At 39.8% G+C, this 26,734-nt stretch overlaps 2 protein-coding genes across 8 annotated transcripts; one reads left to right on the plus strand and one right to left on the minus strand.

Annotated features, from left to right (window-relative positions):
- Positions 1 to 872: 872 nt before the first annotated feature.
- Positions 873 to 14,231, minus strand: LOC111252128 (very long chain fatty acid elongase AAEL008004-like). Of its 7 annotated transcripts, none has more exons than XM_022809601.2 (3): positions 12,824 to 14,231; positions 2,515 to 2,820; positions 873 to 2,289 (listed from the first exon to the last, which is right to left on the minus strand). In XM_022809601.2, the coding sequence occupies exons 2-3, from the start codon at positions 2,813 to 2,815 to the stop codon at positions 1,712 to 1,714; spliced, it is 879 nt and encodes a 292-aa protein (XP_022665336.1). In that variant the 5' UTR covers positions 2,816 to 2,820; positions 12,824 to 14,231; the 3' UTR covers positions 873 to 1,711. The 7 variants fall into 7 exon arrangements, with proteins under 7 accessions (XP_022665336.1, XP_022665338.1, XP_086847959.1 ...); XM_022809603.2 differs by lacking the exon at positions 12,824 to 14,231 and adding an exon at positions 12,466 to 12,809; XM_086991833.1 differs by lacking the exon at positions 12,824 to 14,231 and adding an exon at positions 9,232 to 9,324.
- A 4,939-nt stretch (positions 14,232 to 19,170) lies between these two features.
- On the plus strand, positions 19,171 to 20,957 carry LOC111252127 (uncharacterized). Its single transcript, XM_022809599.2, has 2 exons — positions 19,171 to 19,414; positions 19,740 to 20,957. The coding sequence occupies exons 1-2, from the start codon at positions 19,298 to 19,300 to the stop codon at positions 20,646 to 20,648; spliced, it is 1,026 nt and encodes a 341-aa protein (XP_022665334.1). The 5' UTR covers positions 19,171 to 19,297; the 3' UTR covers positions 20,649 to 20,957.
- Positions 20,958 to 26,734: the final 5,777 nt, after the last annotated feature.

Here is a 26,734-nt window from a genome sequence, read left to right on the forward strand (position 1 = left end):
GATTCGCTAGCCTTCCGCAGAAATCCTGCGTCTGCGACTGCATGAGGGACGCAAATTTAAACTTCCAGGTAACTTGATTTATGGATTAGGCCGCAAAACAAAGTAGACCGGTTTCTTAACCTGTAGTAACATTAAGTACGCGTACTTCAGTTATGCTAAAAAACGTTTTATCGCCCACATATGCATGAGAACGCCCGCCAAACCAGCACTGCACGTCCTTTGTTATAGAAGTACGCACCTAAATTATAGTTGCTGAGTCGTATGATGGTTCTCTAGATACTCCAAGTATAGGAGTTAACGTAGAAAACATACATTTTGCTTTAAAAGGTCAAATTATATCAGCTCAGGATAACAATGTTGCTACGCCGTACGGGTACATGCCATTTTTACTGGTCTGTTTTTGTTTTTAACAGTGTTTGATAAACTATTGGTTTTTGTAGTGAGAGATCATGCGTGGTGGACCGTTACCCCTACAATGCGAAGCACGATTTCTATTGTCTGATAATTAAATCCACTGTTTTTAATATTTATAACACTATTTGAATGAAATTTGTTTTTACTTTATTTATTTGTATATTCTTTATTTTCTAGATTATTTTACAAGTCACCCACAACGCGGACAATTTTCAACTTTACTTTCTGAGTTTTTAATTTTAAGACAAATTTTATTACAACTGAATTTGGCTTACGATTCCTAGGTTGTATTAAGCGCTTACCAAATAAAGGCGAAGAAAATATCATTACTTGGTTCGACATGTTTCGATATCTACCTACAGCAAACCCTAGAAAAAAATATAGCACACACTTCTTGTGAAAAATGTACAGTTAGAAGTTAGACATTAACTTTTACTAATAAAACATTACAAAAGTCCTCTAGATCAGGAGACTTGAGCATTTATTTGTTCTTTTTGTTACATTATAATACTGTTACAACTTCTTGGCTTGTTCATTTAACTTGTCGAATTCCTAGTAGGCTGCTGTTATATACAGATATCTATCTACAGCTTCACCTTAGACTTGCACAAATACTAACGATAAATATTTATCCTCTCGTCACCTGTACGTAGAAACGAGAAGAAATGTATCTATAGAATTGTTTTTCGGAGCTCTTAGATATTCGTTATTAGTTTAAATTGCTGCTACGAAGACCATTTCCACTCAGAATACGTACTCGCTCAGGCTGCGCAACTTATTTTTGCTGCACATAAGCACTTTAATAGACTTCAATAGAATAGCAACATTTATAATTTAATGCAAGCTAGTGTTAAGGCATTTCGGAATCAGTCAAACAACGGTAGATGCATAAATCTCAAATATATTCGACTATAGCACCTCTGCTTTTATTCCCCATGAGCACAATTCAGCTTTCTTTTTGTGAGTAAATAATATTTCTTGAGCCTAGCAAGTCCAATTATCTTACATTTAGTCATTTAGTCAAGTACATTAGCCGGCTGACGAGCATCCATTAGAGTTATAAGTTAGCTCTATAACTTGGTCGGCATCCGTACGACTTCCGCAGAGGTTGTTTGTATCAGACCCTGTTTAAATACATTTTAATTGAACGGTTCAGTCGTTCCAGGGCCTATTGTTTCCCAGCGAAATGTCTACGATTGAGCTTCATTAGATTATTACATTTTGGACATGGACGTGGAAACCGATTCAGCATTGGAATTGCTTTTTCTCTTTGTTCCCCTCTGCGCACATTATGTAATTAGTCAGTTTTAACGCCTCCGACTTGAGGCGAACAGACAGTGGAATATCCGTTGGCCGTCTTGGCCTTCATTCCATAAGCTTCCTGCCGCCGGCGTTCCTTGTAGGCATTCACGTAAAACTGGACAAACAAATATAAAAACAGAACTCCTTGTGGCATAGCCAAATACACGTATAACCTCGGATAGCCACAGTCGACGAACAGCGGAATGCTACCGTGCAGCATGGCAATAATGAATTGAACGATCTGGAGCTGGGTCAGATAGCGTTTCCACCAGAGATATTTTTGCATGTCTGGCCCGAAAGCAGATAGGAAATAGTATGTGTACATGATCACATGTACAAATGTATTAAGACAGATGATGAACGAGGTATGGCCATCAGTGCCAATTCTCTGCCAAAACCAGCAATCGAACACGACAAGGCAATGGTGCACCACATGCAGGGTCGATACCTGATTGAACTTTTTCCGAAGAACAAAAAATACTGTATCGAGGTAGTCAGCAATACGCAGCAGTCGTAACCACCAATAGACTTGAAGCAGTGTCAGGGACTTCTCGTCTGTCGAGAATGTCATGCCTAAAGGATGAAACGTAAAATGTAACCGAAAACAGTCCACATACTACCGTTAGTAGAAAATAATGGATAGATATGCACGTAGGTGTGGAATATATGTACGTTAAATGTATGCCAGCACAGTCCTTTCGTTCGCTCCAAATCCATGAGCATAAAAAATAATGATTTCAGCAGCCTTGTAGGTGATAGGAATGCGCGGGTGCTAAGCGATCTTGAGGTTCTGCTTACCTTGACAGAAAAAATTATATCCTCCACCTAGGTATGTGAGGCGTAGGACGGTGGCAAGGAAACCTGTGCTGAGTACAACGTTTAGTCCGTTGTAAATTCGAATGGCTATTTTAAGGTCGTATGGAGGACGACTCTTCATGTACGCAGGACCCCATACCTTGACGAAATACAAATAGCCCAGAGTGAGCCAGACGATGATCGACGGATATTTCACCATAATCCAGTCTTTTGTCCGAGGATCCTGCGGCAGGTGGAAAAACCGTGTCAAAAAATCCGGTTGCTCCATCTCAATGTCTGCCATGTAACCTGCAAGTAACAAAAAAGTAAAATTATCTGTTATATTGGCCTTTACTTTGATCACAAATGGGGTTCAGTCACGGTTTAGCCGCTTTCGACACATGGTGAATATGAGGACAAGGCCTCGGGTTCACTTGCTGTCACATGCCTAAATTATTCTTTGACCCAGTCAAATAATGAATAGCCGCTGGTTTGTTGTTAAAGTGCGTTTTATGCTCTCACAAATGTCGACGAGCGCAAACGTTCATTGAAACTAGAAACTGTCGATGTACTGTAGTAGTACACCTTTTCCGGTCGCAACGATAAGCTTCCGATAAGTCATCCTCTGTGTTGGAAGCCATTACCGTGCATCGACGGAATTTCCATTTATGCGGTATATTATACTCTCAGCTTTTATCAATGGGCCTAGTACCATGATTTCAATGGCAGTATCTCAATTCCCTACGCCACTGGAATGGCTTACAAGAAATGATCGTTGTACTGTAATAGCTCACTTTGCGGCACGCAGTTTTCGTAAGGTTCAAATGAGCCTAGTTTTGTAAGGTGCCCTACATGCAGAGCGATACAAAATAGGCTTCTTCGTCAAGAAGCCAAAGGTAATTTCGGGAAAGTGTAGCTAGCCTGTTACACTCTCACTGACGCTCCTACTTAATGCGGCCCCTCTATTTGGTCGTAGTCATTCTACAACCAGTGACTCTGTGCACTTTGATGGCAACATTGTCAACAGTGATGTCATAGCACCAGAAGTATGCGGTTCACGTTTCGTTAACTAATAACAAAAAAACTGGGATAAATCTGCTGCTGTCTAGCGCACCGCATATCAGAGGCCCACGACTGTTCGATATGGATTTGTGTGCGGTTTCATGTTTGCGGGTGAACGGATATGCAAAACATACTGCACGTATCGCTCGTCGTTCAGTTAACTGGACAGTAGTAGTCGACGTTTGTCGTGAGCTACAACCGCTTCACTGGCTCTTTCAGCGTCCAATGATTGGCGTATACCGCTATCTCTTTCCTTTTCATCATCATCATCATTACACGCAAAAATATTTTTGTAGCATGGAATGGCCAAGAGCTCTCTAGGGTTGTTTTTTCTCTCTCTCACTCTCTCTCTCTCCCTCTCTCCCTCTTCTATTCACATATTTGTGCACGGCGCACATCAGGAGATCTGTCCAGCGTAAGTAAGCGCACCGAACTTGGACGGCTCTGGCGGTCGTTGGTAAGCATCGGCATCACAATAAGTAGAAGGGCCTGCGGCACCACTTCTGTTCGAAATTGTCTGAAATCCGAAATTGTCTAGCAGAAATGGGTAATTGGGTCGACTTCGGTCATCGACTGGTCCCTTGAATTGCTTCTGCAGTTGCTGTTGCCGCTATTTCTGCCGCGTATGTGTGATCTATTCCGAACAGACTAGCTCAGAGGGCGCCTCTCCATATTCGTCGCTGACTCCAAAACGATGTTGATAAGATTCGTTTCTTCGGAGCAGCTCACTGGTAACGATTACAGTGGTAATAACGCTAGCAGTCGCAGTAACAGCGAGGTAAGAACCCGCGCAGCGCGCGAGAATTCCCGGACGACGCCATGCTCGGCCTGGCCTGAACCATTCGGCGTTTGCGCCGCCAACAGCGATTGGTCATAGAGCGTCGACTCTTTTACCAGCTGGCGGTTGGGCTTCGCCGTTTGCCGATGATTAGACGTGATTTCTTTTCGGTCTTGATTTTCCCGGCGATAAAACAGAAAAATGTGCAACGCTGAATCAGGTGCTGTTCGTACCAGTGGCTATCCAGAGTAGTGTCGCTTACGCCGTGAACCAACAAAGATTAAGCTTTCAACTTGAAAAAACGCTCATTTGAAGCAATTCTAAGAAGATGGTCCTCGCCAAATACACACGACACGTATGCATGCAATGTCAGAAACTTCACCTAGTTTCTAGCATCGTATAGAAGTTCTTCCGAAACAGATACTCACATGGCGCAATCTGATTCACACTTTTCATTACCTTCGAACCCATGGCAAAGTGGCCAGTCTTACTTGCGTTCAATAAAGAAGATTGTCTATGATACAGCATTATAAAACAACGTGAAAGTATAGGTAGCGATGCCTTACAGATGCGCATTCGCTTCTTCCAGAAAAATTTCACCAACTCTGTGAATGTAAGCGGCCTTTTCAAGCGAAGCAAATCATTTTTTATTTTCGAAAAAAAAAAAATAATAATAATAATGTATATATTTATAGCCAGCTAAACGTTAAAGGCCGAAATGGCCTTCCGTTGACAAATGCCATAAGTTCACCTACGCAAACTGAAGCTACGTCGCTTGTACGCAACGAACAGCTATAGCATCTAGAAACCGTGTTTTGAGCTGAAGAAAAACACACTGGACTAAACTAGCTCGTGTCTCCGGAAAGCCTTGAACTTGGGATTTTGTCGTGTACTTTTTCCGGCTTCTGTAGCAATTGCGTACGCTATGATGAGCACTTGTCACTCCGTAGAACATATGCCAACGTTAAGCGAATATAATAAGGGCATAAATAAGTGAAAATACGTGAAATAAAGTGGGCATCATTATAATTTAGTTCTGATCTCATCAATACTACGCACGCCCGACCTTTGTGCGCAATACCACCTCTGTCTGTCCTATTGTCTAGAATAGAGAGAACGAATTAAAACAGCAGATCTAATAAATTGGCGCTGCCTTGATCAATAGTCATATTGCGTCTCTTTGATGTGCGAACACGCATGCATTTACACGGAGAATGCCTCATTGGTTTCTATTCAGCAAGGAACCTATATTCATCCGTTTGCAACTATTGTGCGTACAGGTAACGTCTCCTGAGTTAACATCTAGCACATCTTCGAAGTTAATGTGGAGGAAATTCGTCCCGTGGACGAGTTACCATATCTCGAAGACAACTTTCTAAGAACAAATAACGACCACCAGAGTACCGTTGAAGATACCCATTACACATAGTTCTCGTTGGAGACATCTAAAGAAGACATACCACATGATGATAGATGTCCTTTACTTTACCAGTTTAAAATCGAGATTGGCCCCAGATGTTTAAACTTTAAAAGTATACGATAGTATCTTTTTTCTGCACACATCGCACAACATGGTTTGTACCTTTCCATTATCGCGTATTATAAATGCATACGCTTTTCTTAGAACAGAACACGCGAATGTGAGGGGCATGTTTGGATAGTCTATGACAATTTATAGTTATTCACAAATGCCATAACGTATTCGTGTGATAACCAGCAGCGAAAGGCTGTTCATGCTGTCGCTCCTAGAAACAACCTAAACAAACAAAGTATCTACAAACTACTATAACCTGTACATATGGGAGTAGCATGACTGAGATAGAAAAGGATCAGTAAAAACTATATGTACAGTATTTTATAACGTTTACTATAATTATTTGTCGAACAACAGGTAACAACCATGTTTCGAGCGCCCGATCGGTGCTTGGGCATATGGCGATACCAGCTCCAGTCCATCTGAATAGGATTGATAAATTTATTGCTTTTTTTTAGACACTCTATATTTAATTCGTACTGTCACGATCTCGCCTAGAGCGGTAAGCATTTTATAAGCACTTACCTATCAACTAATCTCTTGAAATCGAAAACTAGTTGGTCAGCTCTTAAAATAGCCAGTCGAGTCAACAGGAACCGGGAGAGGTGCTAAGTTCTAGTGTCGTACGCATATGGGTTAAAAAAAATTAGCCCAGTCGGGGGTTATAGTATAATGTGGCGGCGCTTATTGTAAAGGCTCCTTCAACAGATGTAGTTCGGTAACAGACAATAAAAACTAGAGAAAGATGTAACTATGGGAAGGAAGAAGTTTTACAAAATTGCTATGTCTATAAAGTGCTTTAGCAGCTAAAGTGTTTGATGGCGCCCGGGTAACGAAGACGAAAATTTCAAGCATTATTATTGACAAAAACGCAAACCAATAAACGGCACGAACGAAAGGAAAATAGAATCAGATGAATAAAATATCCTTTGTGTTTGCCCGCCATCATGAAAATGGCAAATATTTCATCCCCGTTCGCATAGAACGTCAGAAATTTCAGGTCACAGCGCGATGTACTAGTCACACATCGAGCCTTAATAGCTGAGCTATTAGAAGCGACGTAACTATCCTCTATTTGAGTGAAACCAAATATACAGCTTGTGTTCGTAATGCGGACAACTAATAGTTTGATGTATGAGAAAAAAGTGGAAAAATGTAGAGGTCATCGATCTGTGTTTGGGGTCATGTACATAATAGTTGCTAAGCGAAATTGTGCTTTTGGTCGTGTGCTTATGTGGTCGTTTAGACGTCTGTGGGTGGGTGTGGGTGTCTCTGTGTTTGTACTAGGTTTTTTTTTAGAGATTTTCTTCAGCGACCCACTGTTCTAACAAATTTTCAAAACGATTCACTACGATATCAGCAGGACGGTAAAGGGACAGATTAACAAAAAGAGACAAGAGAGCCACCATGATGAGACCCAGTTTGGAATAACGGGATTCAAAAATAAAAACGAATAACTTTGCTCCGATCAATCGATTGAGGTTGATAATCGGTCGAAAAAAGCATTTTTCAAGGCTTTTTTATTTTTGCTGGTCCTCTAATTGATGAATTAGGCTATTTCGATTTACTTCTGCTTTCGACATTATTTGATAAATATTTTGCCGTACACACAAAAAGTCTGTATGATAATCATCATGACGTCTCTGATGGACGCTGATTGAAAAATCCATTAACCTGAGCTCCTTCAATTTTCTTGAAAATATTAATTTAGTGATAATAATAACAACCGACAAAGCTAGTCTTGGGCTGTGGACGATGTAAAACTTTATGGTTACGCGTGGACTTTTAAGGAATGACTACTCCAGTTGGTTATCTAAAGTTATCGTACATATGTTTCAATGGCCCGTATTTGGCGACAACGGGGTTGAAATAAATATCGGTACTATTCGGAATTACTTACCGGTATTGATTTTGGTAAAAAAAAAAATCAGGTGATCTAATTCTATGTATGATTGGGTTATGGACAGGTTTTTATCGAAACATAAAAATGTTCAATTTTTAAGATTGATATTAAGCGCCCTTAAATTTTGGTTAGCAGTTTATAGTGACAATGAGGTTCAGAATATCTATCGGAGCCATTTTGCCTTTTTTATATTTTTTATTTATTATTTTTTGAAGTAATGCCGTTTTTCGTGTTTCCAAAACTGAAGATGGTCTCCCATCAGAAACTGGAGAACATATGGCTATTTCTATCGCATATATATATATATATATATAATGTCTGCTTACATACGCCTAACCTATTTAGGTACTACATCTTTCTATAGGAGTGTCTATTCACCGCACACAGCAACTAGCAAAACGATTAAAACCCATAATTATCCAGATTCAAATACGCATACATGTTTAAAGTATTTTCTTTTCTAAGAATAATTAGCACAGAATAAAAATTAATTTGTATTGTGACAATCTTTCTGCCTGTCTTACTAGCACAACAGCTCATTATGTCCAGTAAACTGCAGATTCTGGTAACCGTGAACTTCATGGCGAGCTGTTCGAAACATTGGGCCTTGAACTTTGTGCGGTAGTTTTTCTAAGCTTTTCCGCTTACAGATGAGGAATGTAAATTGCAAATTGTGAATCACCTGAGACGTAAAATTTGACAGACGTCTAAATGGTAGCTATAAAGGAAGTAAGGTATTTACACTTATGCAAAGAATGGGTTCGCTAGACCCACGACCCAACTGATTCGCATACGAGGTGTCAACAAGGCTGCAACACTTTGCAACCGGAAAATGGCCGAAAAAGTGCCACCTCTAGCCGCTTTTCGAGCCCCATATTTAAGCAGATTTTTTCATCCAAAACCTGTATCTTCTAACAAAACAAGATCGAGCACTCAAACAATTTTTCTAAACAATACGACTGTCTCACTAGAAATCTGAATAGAACAGAAATTGGCCGAACCTAAAAAGGGGGCTTTGCTTCAACGAAATTTGACTTAAAAAAAAAATTGAGTTTCTTAAAGCAAGCACCAAAGAGTTTTCCCGGCTAATTAAGTTGGAGCCCTACACATAAATCCTCTGAAACGTTCGCAGAAAGAATCCAGCATTTCTTTGCTACCTTTCCAAACGAGTGTAACCGGCTTGGGAAGTCTTCAAGTGCCTTTCTTTTATCTTAGAAGGAATATTTGTTATTTCTATACTAGCTACTTTCAGCAAAGAGTTCGCGGGCAACTGGTAAAACGATGATGCAGCATCGAGGTCATGAATTCTAAAAGAACTCGCCGCCCATTGGCTACAAAGCAGTCTGCTTCTGATTATCATTACTATAGCAATACTTATGCTAAATACAGGGCCACCTGCAAGTCAGACTACCTGTAAAGGGTCGAAAATAGATAGCGGTTTACCTATTGTTTTCTCTTCCGTGTAACGTCATGGCCAGTAGAATAAACGTCTGCTTGGCCAAATCGTATGCTGCTCAAATCCGCCGCCATGACAGAAATTGCCCGCCAAAGCAGAATGCACCGATATATATACTTTCGATTTTGATCGTGAGAGCAATCCGTGTATTTTGGTTCCAGAAATTAGCTGTCACAATCTGCATGTCAACAATGTATTTACCGTTATTAAAACTGCACGAGGAGGCATGTGACCACGAATCGTTAGCAACGTAACATGGTCACGGGAGCGATTATTTACGATGAAATAACTCACGTAATGTTCTACTTTTAGGTATGATTGAAACTTTACGACCGACTGAACCTAACAAGGCTGTTTCTGGTTACCCATTTGCCGTCGAGCATTTGAACACTGATATGGAGGTTGCATTGATATTTTTGGAAGATCCGTTGAAAAGTGCCTAGCCGCTATATTGGGATGCCTATACAAGTTTGAATCAACTAGTTCCAACTAATTAACCATCCCTTCGTTCACTCCCCATTGGAATTAGGCCATGGTCGTATCTGTTAAACGGCACCAGAACAATGGTACTACTTTAGTGGGAAAAAGTATTCTTTACGTGTGTATGTTTAAGCTAGATCATTTTATTATGCTGTTATTTAGCGTCGTGATAAAGTGTTCTACTCGAATAGAGATAAATACTCTTGAGAAAACTTTGTTGTTCTAAGGCAAATAAACTCACTGTCGTGATGCAACAAAGTATAACGGCGTGCGGCACGAAACAGCATGGCATGTCTTTTACTTAAAGGTAGACAGCCGGACGTGTCAAGCTGAAACGTGTTCCAATATTATAGTTGGTGTAGGGGGAGGAATGTACTGATAGCATAATTCATTAATTTATCAAGACTAAGTTAAAAACAGAATTAAATAATTTGTTCTCAAAAGTAACAATGACCATTGTCCAACAGTGCGACGCAAGATAAGCAGCGTCTAGTTAACTTCATCTATTGATACTCGACTGTTGGTAAAACACAGGAAACGTCGAACGTGGCCATGGTCAGTCAGTTTAGTCTACGAAGGTTTTGGCTTATGATTCAATACATGGACCCGCAATGTAAAGGCCTGGATCCCAGTAAGCGGAATTAATATAATGTTATGTTGAGGACGTATGATAGCTGACAAATGGGCAGATAAATATACTCGTAAGATGCAGCACGTCAGCTTCAGTCCTCGTGCAGAATTTTAAGCACTCATCGTTCAGATATGTCGAGTTCAGTGATTAACACGTGCCGTCATCCATTATTTCTGACAGCTAGCTCGCGACACAAGATAAATTATATTCTAACAGACACAGTAAAGTTACCATTAAAGCCCTAATGACGTCGTAGTGTACGGTGTCGTGTAGTATTCGGTATAAAGAAGTCTGAGCAGATTTTTGATACTGTTTGCCTCATTAACCGTTGACAGATGAGTCAAAATTTGAAAACTCTTAAGGGAACTCTGCTGTTTACTTTTTCTATTCACACACAACTTGTGTCGAAGACTTCTTAACAAACTAAGTGAATTAAGTCGCTTTAACAATATGAGGACCTTTAGTCTTATGCTGTCTACTTACTCTTGATAACTTATTATAACTGGCAATAAAAGCAACGTTCATTATATATATGTCATATATCAGTTTTAAGGTATTGTCCTTATATTTTTAATGATAGCTCCCTTGATTGAGCGAAGATGACTACCAAGAACAATTTAATTGCTAAATCGATATGGCGCCTCTGATGTTAACGAACGAGCAAATTCAGTTTTAGCTTTGCTGAAAACCAGAAAATCGGACCAGAAAAAACGAGGCTGGCGACAAAATGGCGGTACACAGGCGATCGTACGATCAAATGTATCAGGCCTCAGCCGATATTGTAGAACTTCTAGCTACGTCGCTCGAGCGAGGAACATATCTCAGCTCTGTGATGATATAAAATAAGTTTAAAATTGCAACTAAAAACGAATGCATTGTATTTTCTAACTTAGCATAGCCCTTATACAGCGTATGGCCCCAGATGCCAGTTGTGCGATGAGACCTTAAATACATCAGTAGCGTTCAGAAAGTCAACTACTTGGAAACATATGATTTTGGCAAAATGTGCCATAATCGCCACTCAGTGAATGATCTCCAGCAAACTTAGGTATTATTCGTCCAGACACAAACCCCCTGTCTCCATGAATCAAGGCGCAATTTGCTGGCTGTTCCTTGTTGATGCCCCATAATACCATACGGCAAATATTTGCCGAATTCACAATTGCACTTCTTACTTGCTTTACTACTTGAGCTTAGCCTGGTGATAGACTGGTTTAGAGGTTTACCCTTTATCGTGTTGCTATCATGTGAGGCTTGTGCTGTTCTTTGGAAAAGGTTTCTATCTTTTATTCCTCGTCAGTTTATAATACAACTACGTAAAAGTATAACTATACACTCTAGTCGCTGCATTATCTAGGCGGATTTGTTGATGGATTCAACTAAAACCAAAGTGAAATTCATATTTCCCTTAGACGTCCAGATATGCCGTCGCCAGTATCAGAATCAGTTGACGAAAAGTGACAAACTCGTAAGCCGTTTCTGCTCTGATCGAGGCAAAAACATTTTCACCCATTTATATACGATAGACTCTCTTAATATTGGTAGTTAACACCGTTCCCAGACACAACAACTGTGCAAGTAAGTTACAGAAGTTTGCCCTCTGCAGCCGAATATATTCGGTGCGATACTGCATACAATCCTGTCACTGGCATCAGCCAGGTTAAACTTAGCAGCTAAAATTGTCACGTTTATATGTGTGATTGACATATACCGCCGCATTAGGGTATTTGTAACATAGAAGAAATAAAATTTGTACATTACGGACATCATTCGTTAGAGCTGAAATTGGCCATAAGGAGTACGCACGAAGACTCAAGGTAATCACTCGACATTATGGTTCACTTTTACTACGACTTTTATTATTAGGATTAAGTGATTGAAATATGTGCGGCGTAACGTTGCTACAGTCAATGCATTCCTATATGCTCAAATGGCTCTATCTTTTTTTTACGCGTAATATACCTAAGCACGTCTATTCAGTTGTTTCTACAGCCCAAAAAATATTTGGATTTAGCAGAATTTCATTGTGTGTAACTGAGCAGTTCACCGAAAATTTTAGCAATGCTTAGGCTTCTTGCCGAAATAACGAATATCTAAATGTGACACATACTGGTGATAACGGAATCATCCGGAAATTAAATTTTCACAGATGGATCGGCCATTGGGATATGACCCACATTCAGATCGATGCAATTTGTCCGTCATGAACTACGTGGTCCACCGAGAAAACACATATCCGACTTGCATAGTAAAATGAGTTTTATGTCCGGTACTGCACGTAAGGAATCTAATTATAGAAAATACTCCAGTGCTTGAACTATGGGGGAAAGTACTTCTTCACTCTATCCAGCTCAAGTCATTCCCTTGTTCTTCAGCTGACCGATAGGAAAGTGTGTGTGGGAGGGGGAGGGGGTTTCAACAGCAGAAATCCATCGAAATGCGAAACGTAGTTTTTTTTTTTAACTCACCACTAAACAGTTGTATCTAAAAACGAAACAGCGTCGATTGAACGAAGTGTGTGCCACAGATCTGGACGCAAAAGACACTTGATTGCGAGTCTTGTTCACGTTCTTCGTCACTTGTCCCCAACAGAGAGTCCGTTAGGTTGCACTTGATTGCCGCTAAAAGATGCTTTTGCTGCCGCTTTGAGGAAAACTGTGTGCGAATTTCGCTACCCCACGACACCTGAAACAAGAACCGCTCGAGCCCAACACCCCACACTTAACTAAGAGCACACAGCAACGGACCCTTCGAGTCGCGGCCCAGCCAAATATACAGCCACGGCAAGATCCATGCGTCGCTCTCTATCCAGCACCAGACAGAATTTGCTCGTCTATAAAGTGCGCAGCTGCGGAAGTAAGCGAAATGGCAGCCGCGGCTTCCAGCATCAGTAACTGTTGCACCCCGAGTGGGTTTGTGTTATTGGCTAGCTAGCTATTTTCGAACTGTGCGTTCGTTGGCGGAATTCTCCTCTCCGATCTACGCTTGCCCTTTGCCGTGAGATCCTTTGGCGGTTCTGGTCCAGTAGCGGGTGCTGGAACACGCGCTTTCGCTTCGTGCCGACATGACCACCGTCGGTAGCGTCAATGCTGACGGCATAACTGCACAGCTGTCGAAAACCGCCGCAACGATCAGCTTCGTCAGCCGGCCAGGAAAACAGCCCACTTTTATCAGGCATTTTTGGTGATCTGCCGCATAACTTGTGCAGTTGCTAAAGTCCCTTTCTCTCCGTTGCGATCTTCTATACTACGGATATTTTTCGATAGAGGAGTCTAAACCGACTACTGAGCGAACTTTTCTGAGCCATCAAGCGCCGCGCATTGTGTTGGATGGGTACCGGCTGGCTGAACGCAGAAGTAACGTTGGAAAAATAGTAAACATCGTGGCTTACGCAAAAATTTGCGCCCCTCAACATTCAGCTCCAATTGAGCTTACCGTAGGCACAAAATGGCAAAAACAAAACATTCGCCTGGAACGGGATCTCCAAAAAGAGGCGTAAGGCTTTATACATTTTTTAAGCTTATTTTTTAGTCAATCAAACGTTACGGATGGCGGATCTCCTACGATTGACATCATTTGCAGCTCGCCGTCTCCCCGGTTCAACATTTTATTGATTTGCTTGTCAAGTGTACGTTTTGGTCAAGATGCTTTTATTCTTGCTATGATTGTTAGAGAGGTACCCTGTTCTTTCGTTGAGACAACGCCTCACCTCATAAATGAGACGGTACTAAACAAAAATCAACGAATGAAATTTCTAAAACGATCTTCGAAAAGTCCTAGATTTACGGCATACCCTGAACGTTGTCTGCGGTGAAGTACAGACTCCGTCGAAATATCGCTCAATCAAATCAGCAGGCGTTCAAGTCACGCATACGCCAGAAATATAACATATGTCTATTTGATATAGAAGCCAATTATCGTATCTTTGTTGACTCTAGTTGTTTGCTTAACAAAATAGGGAGTGCTAGAAGTCTCGATATGTACGTTTCAGAGTTCCCTTTGTGTCATCCGATCCAAAATTTACGGTTATTCTGACTCTGAAACCTTCACGACAAACATAAACCGGGAATTGGGTTAATGATAATCAAACTTTGAACATAATCTGTAAAAAAACCTCAAAGTTCAAGTATTTTTCAAACTTAAAAACGTCTACTCTCATTAATCCGTCTCCACCTATTTGTTTTAACGCTGAGGACGAAAAAGCGAAGCTCAATACTAACTTACACTCAAAGAAGGTAATAGAGACAAAGAATAATAATTACATGCCAAATAACCTAAACATACGAAAGATGGGAGGCTTTAGTATATATTTGCCAATAAATTCGAAAAAAGTTACATCCGGCATGATCGCTGTTCTTACGGGATTTGTGTATGTCCATTTTACGATGAGTTACATGAAAAAAAAACAATACGTCTTAAAGTGGGCACTGTCGACATCTGTCTGTTTGTATTTTGCCCGGGCAGAATCTATAGTTGGTGAAAAATTATTCGTGCCCCAGCGCGGATAAGTCCGGTCGTGTCCACAGATTGGAAGTTAGGGCAATGTTATACCACTACATTGTATATAAATACACACTGTAGCACGCAGTGATATATATATGAATCGGCCCTTTACTGACGGAAATGAGTGCTTTACAAGCACTTTTATTGCATTTGTACGCGTATTTGTTTATTAATCCATACTATAATGTTCGCATAATTACAGGGTGTCTCAAAAATTTGAGTGATTAAAATTTCACTTGTTATCTGTTATATTGCAAAAGAGTCTATAAAATATGTATGCATTCGTTCCCAAAGCTTATATTCAAAGTTATTGAAGTACCATTCTAGCCAGTATAGCATTGATAATGGTCGGCTTATATATATATATATATATATATATATATATAGCAAATCGTCATCTAGAAAGCTATCACGATACCACAGGCTAAATGGCATTTGGCCATTTAGCCAATGGCTAAACGCAACTTCTACATGATTCGTACGCTTAGAGACGTGGGTCCATCTGCGTCAGCGGCTTTTCCGTTCTTCGCACAGCTTTCTGACTTAAGTATTAAGGTGTAATCCAATAAACTAAATATGTGTCCGAATATTTACCGTTAATAGTAGGTAATCGCAACTATATGTAGTCCGTCTGAACTATGCAACATAATCCAAGAAATTTACAATTGAGTTGTCGCTATGTTCCGTAAGGCTTAAAAGTAAGGTCAAACGAAAAACGACAGATTATTAACGTAGCAGCATAGAAACTCCGGCTATCGGATGCCGGCAACGATCATAACGCACATAGAATGAAAACATCTATTTTTTTTTTACGCAACGCTATTTGCTTTAGTTTTTCGAATCATTCATAAACACGGCGCCCAGAATGTCACGCTACTTCTGCCCCAGCAGAAAGAACTAATGCGAAAAGATCGATCGAGCTGTGTGCTTTGCAACGAAAAGAACTGATAAAGCGCTAGCAGTATGCATTAATATATTAAACATCTGCTTGTCGTACATTTAAAGCTTACGTATCAAAAATATCCTAAATGTATGGCATTTAGGCTGTAAGGCTAGGCTACTTCACGTCGTATGACATATGAAAATATATTCTGCGCAGATTTTTAGGGAGAGTTTATAGTCCTTCTGGCCTGGAACAAAATAGGTGGTCACCCATAAGACGAATATGTGGGCAACGTTGTTTTATGCCCTTTAGTTGGTCACTTGCCGATACTGGCCATCGCTCACTTGGATCTCGTCCATAAATATGTCAACGTGAATTCAACTATTTCGCTAAAAATAAGTTTCCTTTTTGTCCATTAAAGGCCTCAGCTTTTCCTCTCATAAAGGAAGTACCTCCTTTCCAGAAGTATTCCATTTTTAACTATAAGCCAGTCCTTGTTTAAAGATATTATACATAAGCAACATCGAATTGACGTCTGCTACTGATTCCTCCCCTATTCGATATTCAGGCCTTTTAACGTAGACAAAGTTCTTCCAATATTCATACTTAAACCCGTTCTTTACAGTTTGTTTGCTCTCTTGTTATTCGTCCATTGGCTTATTTATCCTACCTGACTTAGCTCTCACGAAGGAACAGTTAACGTTTGAAAAACAAAAATAGACATCAGTAGACGTAGAAACATACAAAGTTCAACTTTTTTTTTTTTTTTTTTTTGAAAGAAAGATTCATACCTACTAACCTATCAAAGACGTTTTCTTTGCTAACCTGCGCTATAAACTGTATCAGTATTGACAACAATTTTTTTCTGACTGTTTGAAAAAAGGCAAATGTTGCGCGAAACATTGTGGCCAACTGCAATGCATAACAAGCGACATTAAAAAGGGCTCTGTAATATATATATATATATATTACGATTATTATTAGCTTCATCAAGTTTATACTTTTTGTCAAATTTTACCCTAACTCGCGCGCCACGCTAGTTCTCATGTGACACTCAAAGCACTCGATGTCGAAAAATCAAGTAAGATTAACTGTATTTATTTTAGTTAAAAAACCGACACACACTTTTTGAAGATGAGCGTCATAGAATAATACTCCGACAGGTGAAACTGGGTCTCAGCATCAATCCTGCCTACCTTGCCATAGACATGGCCCTTCTTCTTAAAAGGCCGCTTCGCGAATTTACCCGGACAGACGATACGAACACTACGGATGTTTATCTAAAGAAATACGTGACACAAGTGTCAAACAAACGGGGGAATATGTGACAAGATACAACTCACACCGAACAATGTGAAAGGCTCTAAAGGCTAATAAATTGCTCTTAACTTACAAGTGTGATACTACTTCACCACGAGGGGATTCTTGCTGCATATGATTGCAGCTGAACTAATAAAAAAGAACGTAGCTGAGAAACTACTATAAGGAAACTAAGTTATCTCGGAGTTTTATAAGTCCATTATGAATACAAAGCTGTATCCTATTCTGTCCTCATTTACCTTGGGACATACCTTGAGAGACCTTGTCAGCTTTACATTTGTGTTGCAATTATGCGTACGAATCATGAAGCGAGTACCAACTGAGGTATCTATATCTGCAGTCTGCGAGCTGCTTACGTACGCTTACCTTCCGCATTTACTAACTAGCTAGCGACGTGAGGCCGATAGATTTTAAGGACACCAACAACAGTGAAGTGCAACTGGCCGAGTTTGCATGCACTGACCGCCTTTACCTCATCGTTACAACAGCACTGGCACGACAGTAGCATCCGCTGTTACCGCACGTGGATGAAAGACGAAATCTACACGGTGCGTGCTGTGAAAGCGCCGAAAGGACAGAACGAGAACGACACCCATTGAAATTCCAGAGAAGACTGTATTATTATCATTAGGCTCGAATGAAAGTATAACTTTCTCGTGTCAGGTACAAAACTGAAGGTACGACCTCTACAGGTGCCTAAACCGTCGTTAAATAAAGATAAATGAAGTGTACCGTAGCGCATGCGCGATCTACATTATACAACGTGACATAGCCTTTGAGGCGCTAGGACGTTTCTGTTTTATGCGTACAGAAGTACCAGTCTGTGAACACGTTAAAGGCTTAAAAATGGTAATTTTTTACTAATTAATTGCGAAAGGTCTTCTCGAAAGAGAGATTCTTAATGTTCATTAAATGATGGCTGTGCATTGTCATCTTAATTAAGATATATTATTCATAATAGTATGGCACAAGGTTGTTAAATAAAATCATAGATGATAGGTTTTTTTGATTTATTAAGTGCTAGCCGGCCTATAGTTACTTGCGTAAAGTATCAACATTCATCAAATAAGGTCTCCTGATGGTAATACAGATGATTGACTACAGAGAACGGGCGCATATCTTCACGCAAATGATGGTACTGTCGTTCCACATAAGGCGTGCTGTGTAATACTACTAAGAACGATGAAAAAAATAACTACGTTTAATAAAGTATATGCAACTGATTTAATTATATATGTGCAATTGTTTCAAGTTACAAGGAAGGTACAGACAGTGAGAAATTTCACTCTAGACAAAAAGCGGTAGTTGAAAGACCCATATCATTATCATGAGCTGTGCAATGATCTGTGTTTTTCTTCTGGGTGTTACTCTGCACAATACATATCGAACTTTAAAATGGTGGGGTTGACGAACAAGTCAACAATGAAGCTGGCAGTACTTTCGCCTTGTCTTGAAGTAAGACATGCAGTAATAGTTATACTCTGGCAAGACGACCTTGCATATATTATTCTCACTTGGTTTTATTGACACATATATTATTTACATATGTTATAACTACATCCGGAAGTATGCTTTATTCTTAGACTTGAGCGTGATAGTGTCACCGGTTTTATTACAATCACTTGTCTACTATTATTAGATAACGTTGGTTAAAGGATTGACTACGTCTCTCGAATTCTGCCAAGACAGCTGATTTAGCGGAGAAACGGTAGTTTATTCTGCTACACAGTTGAAACTCGTTTCAGTATTTTGTAAGCCTGACTTTGATCAAGACGGTACGAATTGAAAGAGCAAAGCCCAAAACGCTAGCACTCCTGAGTCTCCAGCCATACAATAATGCTTTCGAGCAGTTTTTGCTTTGTAACTAAAAACTGAAATTTGACAAATTAAAATTCTTCATTATTTGACGTGTTACCACCAGTTACCGTCGGCTAATTAATTGACTCCTATGAAATAAGACAAAGAAAGCCCTCTTATATACGTGTATATTCTCAGTTCTTCATTTCCTACACGCTCACCTATTTCCCAAAATATCTGTCAAAAGTAAATTATGACACCGCCATTGGAAAAATATCCTATTTATTGAGCTCTACTATATTCCATAAGATTTTGAGACATATGCGCGCTGGTAGATTTGAACTGGCGTTCTGCTGCACCCGCCGTCTAGGCAGCGAGCCTGTAGACGCGATGAGACCATTTCAGCCCCCTTGCGATAAGAATGTATGCGGTCGTATGAATGCAGTATGGAGTGCAATATACCCAACAGTATCAGCCCGTGAACACGTTGAAGATAGAAAGAAAAAAACTGCGTTGGGCTTCTTCCGAATTTCTGCCCGCTCAGTGCTCTAATGAGGTATTGAAACTAAACACAACCAACACGAGAGTTTTAGTACAGGTGATCGCTTAGTTAAAAGAAGGATTTGATAGCAACCAATGAGGTTCATCTTGCTAGGCGAAACATTGATACGTTCCGACGATTCCTGGATCGATGCATAGTATTTCTATATTACGCCTCTTTCATCTGCGACAACGATCTTCGAAATGAAAAAAAAACAGCAGTAATTTGTTGATTAGTCACAGAAAGCGAGGGCTGAAAAACTAATAGCATTTTCTATTTCCGACGGCTTTATACGACCTGCGACATGAATTTGCCATCTGATCCAACGCTTTCTCCTCAGGAAGAAGAAAATAGCGGGGAGGTCGACGAGGAACACAGCGCATCTAAAAACTCTAACGATCCACAACGTAGTATATCGAACGACTTGAAAACTGATCAGAGGGTAAAGTCTAAGAAACGTGGAAAAACTTCGAATGTGCCTGCCACGGCTATGGTGGCAAGAAGTATTGTTCCCGTAATTTCGCCGAAAAAAGACGCCGTACCAAATATATCCGAATCGAAAAATGCTACCAAAGTAATTGGAGAGACTACTTCGCAGTCAAAGGAGGTTGTCCCATCTACGCCAACTAAATCAATGACGCGTAAAACTCCGCTGCTAAAAACCGGAACTTTATCGAAGAAAACTGAGAAGACAAAAAAACGACCAGCGAAACTCTGTGTTATCACGGCAACTGTCGTAGTATTACTTGTAACAATAGGCGCAGGAGTTTCTCTCTATTGTATTCGAGAGCTCTACCTACCACATTCACCTGTTCCTCAAGCTACTGGGAGCTCGGCTGCTCCTATTGTGACTAGAGCGGCTCATTCGACCCATTCGATTTTGAATACAATGTTGTCTAGTCCGGCGCTTCTGGAACAGCCGATCCGATCAAGCGATCGTGTACCGCGCAGTCTAGCAGACGATGTTTCTGCTGCAAACCCAGCAAAACTCTTCAGTACAGATCGACATACAGCGCCAACAGTCATGACAATGCCCGATGTTAAGGCGAATATCGTCAGAAACTCAGACGTTAGATCTGCTGTTTCGACAGTTGAGGACACAGGAGCTATGTTCAACGATCAGCCGTCTTCAGGCGTGCAGTCCGATGCAGGTTCGAGTAATCTGATTTTGTCTAATACCTTGGGAGCCGCACCAAGTGGCTCTGCGGTCAATCGTATCCTGCAAGCAGTTGCAAGTAAAATCAAATAATGGCATGCAATGATAATGACCTATTATATAACACCACCAACAAGACCGACAACATATGATTTCATTATCACATCAGAGTGAGCCTTTATGTTGCATATTTTTTTGCTGTGGTAAACACAGGTGCTTTTTCATAAAAACGCGGCACCGAGTATTAGTAAACCATAAACATATATTCTCGGGAAATATTCGTTGTGAGCAATGAATATATCCTATTGAAATGATTTTGAAGTCATCCAATTACTGAGAATTAAAATAACAGACGAATGAAGATCTAAGTTCATGTTGTTGTTCTTATTAAGGGTAATCATAAAAAAGTAAACGGTCAAAGATGTTCGTTTTCATAAAACATGCATACCGAATATCGACTGCGTTACAAAAAAACGGATAATCTGCTTGGTACGGGGTGTCGAACGGGGTTTATATCAGCTGTGAGAAGTCAGCAAAGTTAACAATATATAGAAAAAGTAAAACAATACGACATCTAAAATCGGCAGGTTGCAAGTTCCAAGTTTGAGATATTCCATTAACTTCACAGAGAACAGCAGAACGACCCGTCAGTTGTTTTCGACAAATGATCTTCCCCTGATTATATCTACCATATGGTTAAGCGGCATTTAGACAATGGCTGATCTAGCCCATAATCATTTGCCGTAATCCCATGTAGCGTGTCAGTTCTATGAAACAAAGCCCTAGGCCCTATTATGTAAACAAATAAATACCATTATTAAATAAGTAATATTTACTGGATGGGCTTTCGATTAAACTGCACACGATTCGCTGGACCTCGTACAAATATAGGGCAGCTAAGTAATCTACCTCTAACTAGCAGTCGGGCCTATGACGGTTTACTGCATTACGGCCCCGCTTCAACATCGCAGGTTGTGAAAAAAAGAGCATGTATAGGACAGCGGGTACTTTCGCAGTAATCCCGAATGGCCATCGAAATACAGGAGTCAGCTCGAGATTCGGGTGAATCAAAGTCAGTATCACATCAGACTTAGATGCTGCAATCTTGTTATTGTGGTAGTTGCTATCTAGCTCAAATCAGTTGTTTGCGAAGAAGTTTACTCTCTTCAGTAACATCCTTGTTTGAGTCAGGCCTGTACACTTTTTATCACGATAGAAAACATGCGACCCATAACCTAGTTAGACGACAGCATCTTTCTGTCTGACAGGGGAGTTATCTGCAAAAGCCCATAAAGAAGTAATAACTAAATATTCATTTTGTGCGACATTAGCTACCAAATGAAGCTCCGTTTTGTTATGACAGTGATAAAAATATTACTGAAGGTAGAGCACAATTATATCAACATCTGAAGAAAAGCAATTAGTAGAAATGGATCGTCATTTTGATTAAGTTCATCCAACTTCTCTGATGTGTTAGCCTATTCTAGGACGACATTTGGCGGCCATACCAAATGTAACTGAAATGAATCCGCTTGCAGATCTCTGTGCTTTTTGCAGATAGCTGCCAACATTAACATCAGCCCTTTCAGGGCTGAATAGTTAATATATCTATTTCCCATGTAAGGAGGAGATGCGATCTGGGAGTTGCAATAAGATCGTACATAATCTATTACATAGCCACCGTGCATTGTTTTGGTAAAAAACATAAGTAGACGTCTACCTGCATTGGATTGGCCGATGCCGCTCAAGACTAGTAGAACATAGAAATACTTGAATGCCTATCAAGCAACTAGCTCTTATGTAGTGATGTTGAGTTGCATAACATAAGTTTTTGAGTTTGACACCGGGTCAGCTTTTAGCTCCCCATAACCTACAATACGCCACCCCATGCGGGGCTGCTATTAAGAGAAAACGTATGTGCATGCCTGGCTTCTCCCGGTTAACGGCCAGTACGTACGACGATTTTCCAGTTAGCTTTTACTTGAAAGTAACTTAATTTTGATTTATTATATTTCTAGATTATTGGCAATTTCACCTTGCCGGTTATAACATGTTGTACAAAAAAAAAATTAAATATGAAATTATATGAATTTAATCAGTAAAGAAGAAATTACTTTGTTTACGGTAAAATGCCGCGCTCCGGTTATCGGAGTAAGATTACAAGCATATTTTTATTTTAGTTAGCAATTCGCTGAAGCCGAGATGCTTACAGAATCATCATCCCGACATTGTCCAACTCAGCTGACAACATCTAAGGGCCTTTTGACGTATTTTCTTTTCTAGCAACTCGTTTTTCGACAGTACTTTTCATGTTAGGGCTTTTTTTTTTTGTTTCTACATTTCTTCGTTAACATACATAGATGACAAATCCCTGTATACCTACTCTTGTAGCTCTTTTCACCTATGAGTTCATTAATCTGCTTTTTATGAGCCCAATGCTTCGAACGGCATTTCTACAGTGCATGCGAGACATTGAGCTCAGGGTTCCGATTAACAACGCGTGTCACATGGTGCTTTCTTATACGGAAGAGGTACTTGTGACAATTGTCTCATCCGACGATAAATCGTGTGAAGAGATAAAAGAGCTTTCCATTCACGGCTGAATTCTCGGAATGATCTCTGGCAGTGGCGTTAAAAGAGCTCCTCAGGGTAGGCTTCTATCCGTCCTTCTAGACAGACATTGATTCCTATCGTGCATCGTCCTCCAGGCTTCTCCGTGGGGTCCGTCGATTCTCCACTTTGAGTTCCGAGGATATTGAGTCTAGTCAATACAGTCTAGGGCTACGTCGCTGCTAGCAGACCCATAGACATAGGCGATTCATAGCGTAGGCGTTCGTTGGACTGCCTGGAAGAGAGTTTTCGTCTCGTCTAAACCAGGATTTCGAAGAGTCCCACTGAATCAACTACATAACTTTTCTTTTCTCTTGTCATGGCCCATGAATATTGCAGATTATTTTGTTAAGCTCAGGAGCTCTTTAGGTAAACTTCGGCGCCACTTGTCTCAAATTACCTTATGGTTTTATCCGGATATTCTACACGATACCCGGCTGTTTTCGTCATTTTCATGTTGTCTCCTGCGAACTATAGTGAAATATTCGGAAACAATTTCCATAAAGAACCATAGCTTGTGATTGATTATATCTACATGATGATCTCAGAAAAAAAAGCTTCATTTACGTGCCGCTTAAACTTTTTTGGTTTCTACGCGCCTATGATGATTTCAAAATCATCCACGTTTACTATAAGGTCCACTGTTAGCAGTGTGTCATTTAAGCCTGCAACCCCATTGCATGCTAGATTGCACAGCAGACCTGCAGGCATTGGAAAAGATGATTTTCCATTGTTGATGACGGACTATTTGGGAAAAATTGTTACAATCCGTAATAAGTGTACCGGAACTTCCTCTTAGGAAGTCTCTTCATTCTTTGTTATATTAATTATTACTCGTTACTTAAATGGTAAGTCATTAACTCAGATGGCTAGCTTTCAGCAAAAAAAAAGGTTTGTAAATTCCGGATAGGAACTTAGTCTATATATATGAATATGTCCCTAAATTTGGTCCCTAATTTTGCTTGGTGCGCTCTATACAGGGAAATCATGTTGGTAGGAAAAGCGCAGTTTTTGCCGAAAAAGAGGGGAAATTTTTCTCTAATACTTACGAGTGCAAATTTTCTCGATGTTTTGTACATGCAGGGCCATAATCTTTCTTTTACAGGCTGCTTACCTTTTTCTAATATTGATCAACTTTTCTCCCGACATTACCTTCGAACCAAAATCATTCTTCCTTACACCTATGTACTAGATTATTTTCCTTTCTGTTTTTTACCATCTAATTTCGAGTTCTCCTACTTTTCCCGCTGCTTTTGGTGATCTGCCCAAAATCATGGTTTCATTCTTCTTTTTTAAATAATGCCTTATATACGAGCTCCATTAACTATAACAAAAGAGGGAAAACCAGTATCAGAAAGAAGTTTTTAAAGCAGTTCTAAGAAGCATAAGAAGAAGATGATCTTTGTAAAGCCATGAAAAAAAGCCTAGAATCAGTCATAGCGCTTCGCATGAGAGGGTTTTGGGGCATTGCGGCGCACGGATTTATTGCTTTTTTTTTTTTTCGAAGACTAAGCTCGGTCGAAAGCAAATTCTTAGAAATTTAATGCCTTCATGATACTTTTTTATAAAGGAAAAAAATTTGAAAAAAGATTTTAGCGAAGAACGCAAACGCATACCCTAATCTCATCGTTAGTATTATTGCTGGCGAGTGAGCTAATTAAGGTTTTGTCCTATCACTAAGGCTTCTCATAGGCTTGTTGAAACAAAACTGTCAAATTAGAAGCGCGACGCAACTGTTCCAAAGCTAGCAAGTTATACTCAATGTTATCATTCTTTTGCTAAGTGCAGTTCGCGCCGAAGTTGTAATACGAAAATGGCTTCTGAGACCGTAAGCACCTTTTTTTCTGATTTGAGCTACAATAAACATGTTAAGGACCTTTTCGGGCTAATTCAGAATAACGGCATTAAGCAAACAGATAACTATAAACCTTAAAGGGAGCACATTTGCATAGAGTTTTATCAATAGAGTATTTTACTCGTACTAGCTACGGATTTCAATTTAAATTAATTAAAAAATTAAAAAAAAATTAACATACTATATTTCACTAAAGGAAGACGCTATCGATTTGACCCAATGTATACTTTTATTTTATACTTTACCGCATGATAACAGCATATACATCGTATAATAGTATTGGTGGTGTTCTTGATGTTACTTCGCGTTTTTTCCATTTTTTTATTACTCAGTTTTGTTGTTATTGTGTGATGTTGCTGTTCATGCTCCTCTGTGTGGTCGATGCTCATGTCCATTTTACTCCTTCGACAGTTTTAGTTTTTTGTCGTTTCTCTATGTAATAAGTATAACTGTTATCAACAGCCGTATCGAAGGTCGTTCATTAGTGTCGTCCTCTCATCTGCCGTACTTATACACGCAATATGTGTAATTGTTTTTTGTTTGTTGCTTACGTGTGTTGTTATTAATATTGTAATGTTTGTATATATATATATACACATATATATAGGTATATATATATATATATATATGTATATATACCCAAAATGAACACAGTGTGTAGCGAGATTACTTTGTACAAGAGATGAATGATCGACTTCGGGTGGCGACCAGCGTTATTCATTTTGTTTGTATAGCTCTTATGAACGCTAGGAATTTTACCGCGTCTCGTTAGTTTTCTCACGTATTTCTACTGGGGAGCAAAGTAAGCAGGATTCCAATAACTCCAATTCCACAGACTACGGACTAATCGAGTGATATAATGACATGATAATAATATGAACAAACATTACATAAGACAAACGCCGCGATCGCTGTGATATTTTTACTACTGTTACAAACACACGTAAACCTGAACGGTTCGAACAAGGATAAATAAGGCGCCATTGAAATGACCTTTTTTTCCTAATCGTTACGGTCTGACTCGTCGTCGTGCTTCCAATCTGCTTTATGCCTACTACTGATATTACGGCGAAGGCCAGATTTTTACAGTCGTTTTTGTTATTCCATAGATACTGTTTTTGTCGCCGTTTTGTATGCCTATGTTCACATAATGTTAACAGTATGATGATATCTATCTATATTACAATGACACGTTGCTTTGGTTTCAAAATATCTCTGGCGCGCTCTGCTTATATGATAAGCGTTTTAATAGAATTTCTATATTTCTAAACATATAATAGCAGTAGTAGTAATATTAATTATAATAAAACTAATTGTGTTGAGAAAAGAATGCTAGCTACATATTTATGATATGAACTTACAAAAAAATTCTCACTTCACGGCAGAGAGGGAGAGAATATATTTATTATCGTTCGAGGAGCCAAATGAGTGTTATTTAGCGGGGAAGGGCTAGAGATAGAAACCGACTAATAATAATCATCATCATATTAATAACGTTGCGGTTATTCGGATTGACTAATTGGCTGTAGGTAGCAGGCCACTTCCGCTCGAGGCCCTCACGCGCTACGGCCCGCCTAGCCTTCATAGCCTATGAACGACACAATATAACGAGACGGGAGCAACATATTCATAACACTGAAACAAATGTTTGTTCTGCCAAGTTTGAGCTTCCCGTCCCACTACATAGCTGCCCGCTCTAGTTATCGTTCTCTAT

The sequence above is a fragment of the Varroa destructor genome, unplaced genomic scaffold (assembly GCF_002443255.2).
Source record: "Varroa destructor unplaced genomic scaffold, Vdes_3.0 BEIS01000005.1, whole genome shotgun sequence".
NCBI classification, from domain to species: Eukaryota; Metazoa; Arthropoda; class Arachnida; order Mesostigmata; family Varroidae; genus Varroa; species Varroa destructor.

Excerpts from the sequence above, each read along its gene's own strand:
- LOC111252128 (XM_022809601.2), bottom strand. The coding sequence starts at position 2,815 with ATGGCAGACATTGAGATGGAGCAACCGGATTTTTTGACACGGTTTTTC. Across the intron at positions 2,290-2,514 it reads ATATAATTTTTTCTGTCAAG|GCATGACATTCTCGACAGAC; the intron begins GTAAGCAGAACC and ends TTCATCCTTTAG.
- LOC111252127 (XM_022809599.2), top strand. The coding sequence starts at position 19,298 with ATGCAGTATGGAGTGCAATATACCCAACAGTATCAGCCCGTGAACACG. Across the intron at positions 19,415-19,739 it reads CCGCTCAGTGCTCTAATGAG|GAAGAAGAAAATAGCGGGGA; the intron begins GTATTGAAACTA and ends CTTTCTCCTCAG.